The sequence below is a fragment of the Mauremys reevesii genome, linkage group 5, assembly GCF_016161935.1.
Source record: "Mauremys reevesii isolate NIE-2019 linkage group 5, ASM1616193v1, whole genome shotgun sequence".
Lineage (NCBI taxonomy): Eukaryota > Metazoa > Chordata > Testudines > Geoemydidae > Mauremys > Mauremys reevesii.
The window spans coordinates 107,019,287-107,032,142 of record NC_052627.1 but is presented as its reverse complement, the minus strand read 5'-3'; the positions used below and the strand labels follow the sequence as shown (position 1 = coordinate 107,032,142).

Sequence of the window (12,856 nt, the reverse complement as noted above, 5' to 3'; positions counted from 1 at the left end):
TTGATGTTTCATCTTTAGATCCTGATACAGTACTCAGGAAAGCATTTGCCTTTGTTTCCTTCTGAGAGGAGTTTGTTACCGAGAATTATATTCACTGAAAGATCAAAGATAAATCTTTGTTTCTATTCAAGCTATATTGAAAGCTCCACTATAGTCTGATAAATTTTGCAGTGCCTTTCCTTATTTTATTTGAAGTGCATGTCTTCCCTTGACCACACTTCTATTCAGACACAAATCCACCTTTACATTGCAGTAAAACCCAGTTTTTCAAAGCATAGAACACACTAACTTCACTATTCACCCTGATAAATGGAAAAAAAGGAAGAATCAAAAGGGATATGATTTGAAAAATCCAACAAATTTCATGGTAAACTTAATTTTTTTGTTGTTTAAAAAAGGTAATAGACTTCTGTAAAAACACTCTTCCTTTTTATCTTTTTATATTTGTAATATGGGAGGGATGGGGGAAAAGTGTTTGTCTTTGGAGATGAAGAAGAAAATCGGATCCAGGATATATCCGGACTATAACTTATTCTGTGCCACCAGTTTTTTACTATAACTTCTGGAAATGTGGCCATATGCTGATTAGTAACATGTAATTAAGCATGCCATTGTACATCTCTTCTAGCTAATGAACACAGTGTTCAGTCCTTATTTTGGGAAAAAGGCAAAATTTTCCTTGCCCATACTTGATTTCTCAAGCTCATTTCCTTGCTCAGATAAACACCACCCACATACATTCCATGAACACACACAACACTGCGATTTTACTAAAGAAGTCAGTGCATTTCAACTCCTATGTGTGAATGGTACAGAATAATTACAGAACACCTAAATAAGTTATTTTAATTCAATAAAAAAAAATTGTGTACTTGTTAATTAAGGTTTGTATAATAAACAAAATAACCTTCTTGTTCCGGTTACAAATGGATACAAAGAATTCTTGGTGATACAACAGTGAAGCTTGAGCGACAGTAAACTAATTATTTCTATTTTATAATTGTCTTTCATATTACAGATTATTAAATGCCAACAAGATAAATTGCCTACGAGTAGATGCTTTCCAAGATCTACACAACCTGAACCTTCTCTCTTTGTATGATAACAAGCTTCAAACCATTGCTAAAGGCACCTTTTCACCTCTACGTGCAATTCAGACTTTGTATGTATACTTTTATTTGTGTTGTATGTAATGAGACTTTCTATTTATGTTTGTTTTCTATAACATAAGAGCATTTCAGGAATAGTTGAGACCAATTGCAAATAATGTGTAAAAAAAAATTTTTTTTCCTTCATGAAAGGCATTTGGCTCAGAACCCATTTATTTGTGATTGCCATCTGAAGTGGCTGGCGGATTATCTTCATACAAACCCTATTGAGACCAGTGGTGCCCGTTGCACCAGCCCCCGCCGTCTGGCAAACAAAAGGATTGGCCAGATCAAAAGCAAGAAATTCCGCTGCTCAGGTAATTTGCTTAGTTCAGCTGCTATTTCTCTTTTATTGCCAAAAAACAGTGGTTACAGAAGTTTTAATAAAAGCAGCTGGTTTTCTACTGAATTATTAAACATTGCAGAACTTTTTTTGTTCTTCTACTGAACAAAGAGGAAAATAATGGGCGGCTCACATTATTTGATCATGGAATATAGTGTAGTTAACACATTTGGCACTAAATCTAACTAGCACTAAATCTAACCGAAGAAATGTAATATACAGCACTTCAGAATGAAATGATAGAGTTATTCTCTACAAGGATCACCAGCATAAATCATTTAAACAAAGTTTCACAAGGCTTTGGAATACGTGAAAGATCTAAATATTTCCAGCTAAATATGGAAACATGACCTATTCATGTTACACAGGGAGCTTACCTCATACTGAAATTTACTGTTTGCTTTTTTCTAATCTTATTCCATTTCCTACTTACATTTTTCTAAGCCCTAACCTCTGTCATATGGTATCCAGCTGTTCCAGGTGCATTTCACATTCTACATTTTATTCAGCCTTGAGTGCAAATACCAAAAGAAAACTGTTTGTTATCCATGTTCCGGATATAGTTATAACTATTCACATGTCGTTTATCAGCTTTTATTGTGAAAACACTTTTTTCACATAATTATCTGCAGTTTACTGTAGTCCATACTTAATCTAATAGAACACATTCTCTGCTTGCTGACATTCAGGTGCATCTTCTATTTTTTCTCTTTGTTTTTATTTAGCTAAAGAACAGTATTTCATTCCAGGTAGGTTTGGCTCTGCAGTAAGCCTGACTAACTGCAGACACCCTCTCCTCTCCCCACCCAAAAGCAAAATTTGTCATAGCTTTAGGAAACTGATGCATGTGTTTTAAATATAGTCAATACTCTGTAGATAAATATATTTTCTTGTGTAGATTACCAGTAGTTCTGTTTTCTGAATACAAGGGCTTTGCATGCAGCTCCTGATATCTTTTTTTGTCTCACAAATCTGCACATAGCCTATGAAAATCGTACTTTTATTTACATTAGTTAGAAGGTTGCACCTGTTACTATATATTCCAACTGACATCTTTACCTACCTTGTATATCTTACCTCCTGTAACACTACTGTTTTTAAAATGTAGCCATTGAGCTGCTTTTAAATACAGAAAATCTTCCTACTGTCAAAGAGCTAGTACAACTTAAAGCCACTTCAAAAAATGAACCCTTTCTTGCTTTGCTTTTATGCTCTAAACCAGCAGTTCCCTGCTGTGTATCTGCAACTATTGCTTGCTCACCTGTGACCCTATGATTCCTGTGTTTTATGAAATCTCAACAGAATGCCAGGAAAAGAATGGTGATGTTCCTCATTAAAGGCATTTTAAAATCTCTCACACACATTGTGCATTAGAAATACTTTTTGTTAAAGAGGAAACAAAATTTAAGAGTTGGGGTGAAACAGAAATGTAAACATCATTTTCAGGTACTGTAATACTGTGACATTTGCCAAAGGAAAAATGATATTGCCCTAGCTCTTTGAAATTTGTTTCTTTTCCCTTTGCTGTCAAACATGTGCACTGCTTTCTTTATAGAAAAATACTTACGTTCTGTTCCTAACAGGTGATAAATAATTGATTGGCCAAGTATACAAGAGTATAACTACAAAAAGCTTCTCTCATAGTTGAATATCTAGAAAAATATTTACAGTAGCTTATTGAATGCACTTGGTCTTTCAAACACTACACGTATATTGTCTTTCTGCAGTGTTTTAAATACTGATTTATTGATTGATCTTGCCTATTACCTTTTAAACTGGTATGTTTAACCGCTTTGCTTTTATTGCCATGCAATTTTCTTTTTAAACTGGAATGATCGTGTGAGATTTTTCATGTCCTTCTACTAATACGTTGGCTTAGTTTTGTAGGGGAAAAAGAAAACTGGACAAGGAGGGTAGTTTGCCATCACTGGCAGCAGTAGAAACTTCTTATTTTAAAATAGCTTAAAGTGGGGGAGGGAGATCTGATTTCCCCAATCTATCTGGCCACCTGAATTCCATAATGAGTAGAACAGCTATAGTCCTCACACATAGAGACTTCTTCTCAATATTGCCAAAATGACTTTTGTCTCTAATTTAGAAGCATTTTACTAGCAAGTATCTTTAACAGGCAATTTATAACATGGTCACACACAACTCTGATTTATTTACCTACAAGAAATAATATCCTACTTAAAATTGTAATTGCTAAAATGTGAAACATATCAAGAAGCTCTGAGAATATTATTTTTTGAAGTGTGGCTTCGGTGTATCCTCTTCCTATTAAGTAACTAATGGACGTAGTTTACAATGTATAACATTTCTTCAAACTTTGGAGATCTTGACCTAAATATTGTATGTGATTTAGTTTGAACTATTATGCACATACAAGTTAGAATTTTTCTTGCTCATAAGTAATTCTCAAAGCCCCATTTTAAAAAAAAAAAGTTGGATACACTTTATGCTTAGATAAACATCATTAAAAAAAGTCAGCATTTTCTATAGCAGGTTGAATGTAGACTTTTTATAGCTGAGAGATCTGGGTTCACAGACACTTAAACTATTTTAACAGTATTCCCACATAGTCATGTTTGAAGACTAAAGGTTATAACTGTAATAAAGCAGGAACTTGAATAAATCCTGCTTTTGTATTAGTTCATAAAAATATTTCAAGTAGTTATGTCATATACATTACTTGAAGCTAAGTAGACGCTAAAATATTACAGTATGTGAGGCCTCTTTTGTTCTATGGCACTTGACTGTTTCCCCAAAGTTTCTTTGATTATTTTTTTTTATTATTTTAAGTGGCTTAGCATACATCTGTATAAAGCAGCATTACTCTATCTTATCGTAATAAAAGAATTTTTAAAAAGATAAATTATAACCCATGAAAAGTATCATCATCCTATAAATAGTTCATAATTAATCTCTACCCTTTAGCTCAGTTGAAGTTTTGTATGCCACTTAAAATAAATTCTTCTCTCTGTCCTAAAGATTGTGCCTCATTGCAACATCCTGTAATCAAAGAAATAATATTGAGGCAAGAGAGTGAGAGTGCTTAGTTTCATGTTTTTATTTTAATTGGGATTACTCTGTCTTTCTTTCCTTCTTGGCTATCTTTACTTTTTCAGGAGTTCACCATTTTGGCTGTAAGTAAAGTTCAGTGTCTGAACTAAATCACAGTGTACTTCCCATCCCTGGTGCACCTTCTTCTACTAGTGTCTTTCCACCTTTGTCCAAGAAGAACCCACAGGTCCTTTGAGCTTCTATCTGTTTTCCCTGTCACCCACCCTCAGTTCCTTACTGGATGTTTTCTGCTGATATGTATAGGATGTTATTTTTGTTCTGTTGATTGTGGGAAAGGGTAGAAGAAACTTGCAATGTGGTCTATTTCTTGTACTTTTTAGTTAAGCTGTGACAGTAATACTGTTACAGTGGCAGTGGACATTCTGTAATAGGAATGCCATGTCATGTAAGCAAGTATTAAACTTCAAGAGATTCTGTAGCTTTTCCCTACTCCTTCCTCTTTTTCCCTTGCTCTTGTCCTTGGCCTAGTGGATGCAGTTATGATAATTTAGCGAGATTTTCTGTTGTGCTTGATCTAACCATGTGGTTGCAAGGTATGAGTAAAACATGGTTCTGTCAAGCACCATGGAACGTCACGCAGCTTTCTACAGCATGGCAAGCTGCTGAGGCTTAAGTCAGGATTATACATTTTTTAAATTAAAGGAGAAAATAGGGCTTTGAATCTTATGTATTTGAGATTATGTGGAGGATTGGGGACTGTAAAAGAAATGACTATAGAAGGTTAATGAAGTCCAGTGAACAACAAAAAGAGTAACGAGAAAAAAGAAATGGCATACAAGAATCTATTGAATCTTGACACACAGAGAGAAAAATAAATTGTGTAATAATCAGTGGCATTTGTGTAATTAGATGGAAACCAGGCAAGATTGGCTGACAGCACAATCAGCAGAAAGTACAGCTGTGAAAAGCTTAAGTTTTCAGTGTTCTCCCATCATATGAACTTGGTCACAAATTTTTCCAGCATATCTCAAGCCCCTGTATTTTAACCCTCTCTTGAAGCCTTAATGTCTGTTTAGTAGCACAAAGTTTACCAAACGTTTCTCAAGTTATTCACCTATCCTCTGCATTGCAGAGCTGTCATTTTAATTTTCTCATGAGAAATGAATCTCATACTCTATGGACTCAGTGTCTGTATTTGCCTTGACTCTTCCACAGGCACCGAAGATTACAGATCAAAACTAAGTGGAGACTGCTTTGCAGATCTGGCTTGCCCTGAAAAATGCCGCTGTGAAGGAACCACAGTGGACTGCTCCAATCAGAAGCTCAACAAAATTCCTGAACACGTCCCCCAGTACACAGCAGAGTTGTAAGTTCAACCCGCAATAATGTGCTGCTCGCCAATGGGAGTACAGCTAAAATTTTGGTATGAAAAGTCAACACAGCTTAAAAGAAAGAGGGAATAAAAGAAACTCAGACTACTCCCCTCCGCATTGTTTTGAATACTGAACAATGTTATAACTGAATTTAAAGCATTTTTGCTAACACTCGACCCATTGAAGTGTTATAGTTCATCAAAAGCAAAACAGAATACCTAAACTAACAAAAAGTAATAAGGTAACTGCTGTACCATGCCATGTTTCCACTCCATGATTATCTGCTGTTTATTTTATTTTTTTATTGTGTGTGTGTGGGGGGGTATTTTTTATTTATATAAAAGTAGCAAATCGATGACCCAATCAAAAAGCAGGACCACATTATGCTCGGTGATGTACAGACATGTAACAAAGAAGACAGTTTCTGCCCCAGATTGTTCACAGTGTACATGTCAGACAGGAAACAAGTGGTGGATGAAACAAACAGGAAAGGACTGGGTTGTGAGGATGAGAGAAAAATAAAACAGAGTAGAGCAGAAGAAGAGAAGTCACAGCTTGGTGCTTACCTAACCAGTACCAGATGGAAGTGATTTGTAGGCATTACAGCAGAGGTAGGTTTCAAAGAGGAATTTAAAGGGAGATTAAATTCAGACAGTTTTATGGGTTCGTCCCATGCATAGGGGGCAGTATGGATGGAAGTGCAGAAGTGCTTCAGAATTAAGCAAACAGGCGAATGACCATTATTGACAGAGTGAGGTAAGGAGCATAATTCTGACAAGTAAACTGTAAAAGTATTTTAGGCAGGCCAAAAAAAAAAAAGAATATGAAGAGCAACTAGCAACAGACACAAAAACTAACACCAAAATATTTTTAATTACATCAGAAGTGGAAAGCCAGTCAAACAATCAGTGGGGCCACTGGACAATCAAGGTGCTAAAGGAGCACTAAAGGAGGATAAGGCCATTGCAGAGAAGCTAAATGAATTCTTTGCATCAGTCTTCACTGCTGAGGATGTGAGGGAGATACCCACACCTGAACCATTCTTTTTGGATGCCAAACTGAGGAACTGTCCCAGATTAAGGTGTCAGTAGAGGAAGTTGTAGAACAAATTGATAAACCAGAACCAGATGGTATTCACCAAGAGTTCTGAAGGAACTCAGATATGAAATTGAAGAACTACTAACTAGTATGTAACCTACCACTTAAATTAGCCTCTATACCAGATGACTGAAGGAAATCTAATGTAACATCAATTTTTAAATAGCTCTCCAGAGGAAATTCTGGCAATTACAAGCCAGTAAGCCTAACTTCAGTATCAGGCAAATTAGTTGAAACTGTAATAAAGACCAGAATTATCAGATGAATACATGAGTCAACACACACGACTCACTAATCTGTTAGAATACTTTGAGGGTGCAAGTAAGCATGTGTAGAAGTGTGATCCCATAGATATAGTGTACTTGGACTTTAAGAAAGCTTTTGACAAGGTCACACACAAAAGGCTCTTAAGCAAAGTAAGTGCAGTCAGGGGATGAGCAGGAAGGTCTTCTCATGGATCAGTAACTGGTTATAAGATATGAAATAAAAGGTAGGAAATAAATGGTCAGTTTTCACAATGGAAAGTGGTAAATCATAGACGGGACCTCAGGAGGTCATCTAGTCCAACCCCCTGCTCAAAGCAGGACAAATCCCCAACTAAATCATCCCAGCCAGGCTTTGTCAAGCCTGACCTTAAAAACCTTTAAGGAAGGAGATTCACCTCCCTAGATAACCCATTCCAGTGTTGCACCACCCTCCTAGTGAATTATTTTTCCCTAATATCCAGCCTAACCTCCCCCACTGCAACTTGAGACCATTACTCCTTGTTCTGTCATCTGGTACCACTGAGAACAGTCTAGATCCATCCTCTTTGGAATTCCCTTTCAGGTAGTTGAAAGCAGCTATTAAATCCCCCCTCATTCTTCTCTTCTGCAGACTAAATAATCCCAGTTCCCTCAGCCTCTCCTCATAAGTCATGTGCTCGACCCCTTAATCATTTTTGTTGCCCTCCGCTGGACTCTTTTCAATTTTTCCACATCCTGCTTGTAGTGTGGGGCCCAAAACTGGACACAGTACTCCAGATGAGGCTCACCAATGCCAAATAGAGGGGAATGATCACGTCCCTCGATCTGCTGGCAATGCTCGTACTTATACACCCCAAAATGCCATTAGCCTTCTTGGCAACAAGGACACACTGTTAACTCATATCCAGCTTCTCATTCACAGTAACCTTCAGGTCCTTTTCTGCAGAACTGCTGCCTATCCACTTGGTCTCTAGTCTGTAGCAGTGCCCCAGCAAAGGTCCCCCAAGGATCTTCACTGGGACCACTGCTGTTCAACATGTTCATAAATGATCTGGAAAATGGGGTAAACAGTGAGATGGCAAAGTTTACAGATGATCCAAGATTACGCAAGATAGTTAAATCCAAAGTTGACTGCAAAGAGTTACAAAGAGATCTCACTAAACTGGGTGACTGGCCAACAAAATGGCAGATGAAGTTCAGTGTTGTTAAGTTCAAAGTAATGCACGTTGGAAAACATAATCACAACTATACAAAATGATGGATTCTAAGACAGGATATTAGGCTACATGGACAATTGGTCTGCTCCAGTCTGGCTGTTCTTATGAGTTGATGCCTTGATGTGCTAGTAGACCTGGCAGATAGGGTGGACTAAATGGTGAATGGGCTTAAAGGTAAAGAGAAGGAGCTTATGTTTGTTGCAGTGGAAGAACGAGGCCAGTGGAGAGAAGCAAGGAGGGGAGTAATATAGTCAGAATCACAAGCCAGAAAGGTGGTGCTAGCAGCAGCATTTTGAATGGATTTGAGGAGGTGCAATGTAACTGATGTCAAGATGAGATTATAGTAGTTAAGGCATGAGGTGATGAAGGCCCGAACAAGAGTCCTAGCAGTCTGTACAGACCAATAAGGCTAAATCCTTGAAATGTTTTAACAAGAAGACTTGGATATAGTCTGGATATGTGCATTAAGAGAGGGCTGAATTGAAGATGATGCCCAAATTGCAGGTCTGAGTGATGTCCTATAAGCAGTCCCTCACCTCAATTTCCCCTCTTGGTTACTCAAACTTAAAAAGAGGCTTTTTACAAATCCTTTAATAGGATAAAGTTAAAAAAAGATAAACACAAAAGTCTTCCCTGCAGCATTAAGCTGGCACAGCTCCAAACTTCCTTGGTGTCAGGGTCTTCCTGGCTGGCTACTCCCAGTCCTTGCTAGCTGGAGCTCAGCCTTCTGGCTTTGGCTTCCAGGCCCCAGTCAGGGGTTCCTGCTTTATTAAACTAACAAACATTCAAAATAAAGTTTTCCAGTCCATGCATTCTCCCAGGCCTTCCCTGCCTGTTGTCTCACTAGCCAGGTTTCAGATTTCTCTGCTGGAGCCTACTCACTCCCAGCAGCCTCTGTACTCACTTCCGTTCTTCCTGAGAACTCCCTGAAAAAACTCTGCAGCTTCCTGCTGCTCTTAGAGGAGAATCAGGTGATTCCTGCTCAGGTGTTCAGGGTTGGCTGGCTCCAGGCCTCTAGCCCTTAAGGGTATGGCTACATTGCAATAAAAAAAACTCACGACACTGAAACTCAGAGCCCAGGTCTGTTGACTTAGGTTCGCAGGGCTTGGGTGTGGGGTAAAGATTTCAGGGTAGATGTTTGGGCTTGGGCTGGAACCCTGGCTCTAAGATCCACCCCCCTTGCAGGGTTTCAAAGTTAAGGCTCCAACCCAAGCATCTACATTGCATTTTTTAGCCCCATGAGTCAATTCAGCTGCCCTGGGTCAGCTGCGGCTGTGCTGTGGGTCTTTTATTGCAGTGCGGACATACACTAAGACACAATATCTGCAGTTATAGCTAATTAACAAGCAGTGGGGAACAAGAAGCAGGTCCCTAGCCAAGGAGATGAGAAAGATGTTCTCTTGGGCAGAATTTCTCCCACTTGCTATCTGGGCCACTCATGTACTTGGAGTGTTGAACTGTCTCAGCACTTAGGATTTTATCAAGAAAATATTTCTCCAGATTAGTTCAGGACCAGCCACGGACCTGTTTGCAACACACATGAATAATATAGCCAGGATAAAGACATAATTGTGGGTAATGAATCACTTTGTCAAGTGAACTAAGCCTTGCTACAATCATTTCCTCTTCTGCTATTTGTTCCCAAAGTCTGTTAGAAAATAAGGACACAGGAGATGGTCATGCAGTATATGTTTTGCTACTGAAGTGCTCTGGAACACAATCCTACAAGCTCTATAAGGCATCCTGGAAGTAAGATACTTTGCTGATTACTTTCTGACATGTGGGATAACTCATAAGGCCCTTGAAAAATAACTGAAATCAGTATTCAAGACACTCCTGTAGAAGAACCTCACTCTAAATGGAACAAAATACCAGTTCTATAAATCCTTTTTACTGTATTTCGCTATAATATCCTACTTTCAAGCAAACAAACACTTGATGGTGGCATCACCAGCACACAATGATTCAGTGACAAACACTGCCAGCATAATTGCCATTGCCAGAAGAACACTGACACCAATGGAAAAATAGAGAAAGAAGGTCTCATTGTGACTTGGAGCTATGTGTTTGGAATATGATGATCACAGAAAACAAACCTCTTGAACAAATATTTAACAATTCAAAATCTAAGCTGTTCGCTAGATGAGTTCTTCAATTCCAACCATATACATTCCATGTGATCCACAGCCATACAGGTTCCAACCCTTCAGTCCATGTGTCTTGCTTCCTTGCAGATCCACTGAGGACTTGACCTTATGGATGGTAGTGTGCATTATATCGTCACACATGCAGCACTGAAAGCAATGATGCTGCATGAGCCTCAGCTTGCAACAAGGAGGATCCAGCACTTCATCCCATCTTCCTTATCCTTCATACAGGAATACATGGAATAACCTACCAACTACCAAGAAACTTCAAAATAGAAAGAAAAATCTTAAAATCATTCCCTAACATGAAGCTCTGACCATGATACTTAATAACAACTTCCTATTTATGTCTTTTATAAAGCACTTTGAGATCTAATGATGAAAAGCACTACGTCAGAGCTAGGCAACCTGGTGGTTGGTGATTCTAACATTGCTTCAGCTAAGAGCACTGGCCCCTGATTTTGGAGGCCACCAAATATCTTATCAAGATTCAATCAGCTTCTTCATGAAGAAGTCTAGTTTACAGTTATTTGACAAGCAGACTGAAAATCTGAGTTCAGTTCCATGTCAAGCAGCAGTTCCTGCTAACAGCTACTTCAATGTCAGATTTGCTCAAAGGAGCCTGGCAGGAAAATCCCTCTTGATGTCTGTGAACCTTTCCTCTTCCCCTTTCCATGGTAACTATTTCCTGGTTATCCTGGATATTCAGGCTTCCAGTGGGAGAGCTTACCTCGTGAACATCACCACATGTCTACAAGCTAGAGCCAAGGAGAACTACAAGGCCTGTGTATCCCCGGGTCTGTCGCTTTTTGGGTTTACTACAGCTGAGTCTCATCTGTATGACAAAGGATGCTCCAGAAAATGCATATTGTGTCCTAGAGAGACCCTTCCCTTTCTTCTTGGGGCTGGGCCTGATCCCCACATTTCCCCTCACAGGCTTCTCCTGATACTTGAATGGCTGGCATTAGAGAAGGCTTGTGTTGCAATGTTAGATAGTGTGTTAACATGTAGGAAAGGAGCTCTTCCAGGAGATGCTGCGTGTCCTTGATAAACGTGTATATTGATGTAGAAAAAAGGGATAGAATCCAAAACCCCATTCCATCCTATCAAAGGTCACCTTAAAGGTTACTCAGTGTAGTCACACTCATTGGTCAATATGTACCAGATTTTCCATCTCTCATTTACTTCATTTGAATTTGTGGGCACTTTGTGCCTCTTGAAATACATGGCCTATGTGCTTCTGGTTGGTTGGAAAATATTCTACATCTGTCCAAAACAATTGTTCCCTTTCCCGGTTCAAGTTTATGTAGTATTTCAATCAATTGTTGAAAAGACTGGGCTACCAGCACTTCAAATTGATAAATTCAATGCTTGTCTTCTGGCTATCACTTAAAGTGGTAGCTATAACCTCAGCTAGAAGGGTGGGTGAACTAGCAGCTTTCTCGCCATTTTCCTTTTCTCACCTTTTTTCCCAACAAGATCACCCTGAGAAGTGTTTCCAAGTTTAGACCCACGTCAGATTCAGAGTTCTATAGTGATCAAGGCATTCATCTCCTCTGGTTTGGTCCTAGTCCCAAATCTCTAAACAAAAGGTAATTAGACTCCATCCTTAAATGGGGTAAGGAGATTAAAACATTAGCACCCTAAAACTAAAGAGATTAGGGTTCTGGAATTTTTTTTTCTTTTAAAGAAGCCTAAGAAAGGAAAATGGCCTTTTGGTATATTAGCTGTATGAATCAATGCATACCATATTGAAATATAAAAGTTGGCCCAAGTTAACAGCCTCTCAGGGCTCAGGCCTCACTCTGCTAAAGGAGCTTTGGTTTCTGCACCAGAGAATCATTGTTTTAAGATTTTTCAAGCAACCATCTGGTGCTCATTACCTACCTTCCTGAAGCACCACAGAGTAGCTTTTGGCCATTTCTCAGACACGGACAATAGATGGAATGACCTGAGGTAAGTGGTCTATGGCTGAACATGTTGACTCCAGCTAGCAATCATGGGCCTACCCTAGGGCTTAAGAACACTGCTGTGTTGTAGAGCCCTTTATTCCCAGTCAACAGACTGGAAGCATAAAAGAATAATTTCATCCTTGTAAATGATATTTCTGAGAGAATCTTCAGATGTCTATCAGATTCCACCCAATATCCTGTAATGAACACTGGACCAATTTTCAGTTGTTTGTATATACTTCTTAAAGATTTTTATTTACAAGTTGCTATTGGATCATCCCTGGAATATTTGTGATGTGTTGTCCCTGA

At 38.6% G+C, this 12,856-nt stretch overlaps 1 protein-coding gene across 6 annotated transcripts in view; it reads left to right on the top strand.

The window, feature by feature from the left end:
- SLIT2 (slit guidance ligand 2) overlaps positions 1–12,856 on the top strand; it is a 398,427-nt gene that overhangs the window by 293,843 nt on the left and 91,728 nt on the right. For 4 of the 6 annotated variants that reach the window (XM_039541396.1, XM_039541395.1, XM_039541394.1 and 1 more), the window contains 4 exons: positions 1,019–1,162; positions 1,302–1,465; positions 2,217–2,240; positions 5,731–5,881. In XM_039541396.1, coding sequence (XP_039397330.1) covers positions 1,019–1,162; positions 1,302–1,465; positions 2,217–2,240; positions 5,731–5,881 — 483 coding nt within the window. The remainder of the gene's footprint in view (positions 1–1,018; positions 1,163–1,301; positions 1,466–2,216; positions 2,241–5,730; positions 5,882–12,856) is intronic. The other 2 variants (XM_039541399.1, XM_039541397.1) reach the window with 1 other exon arrangement.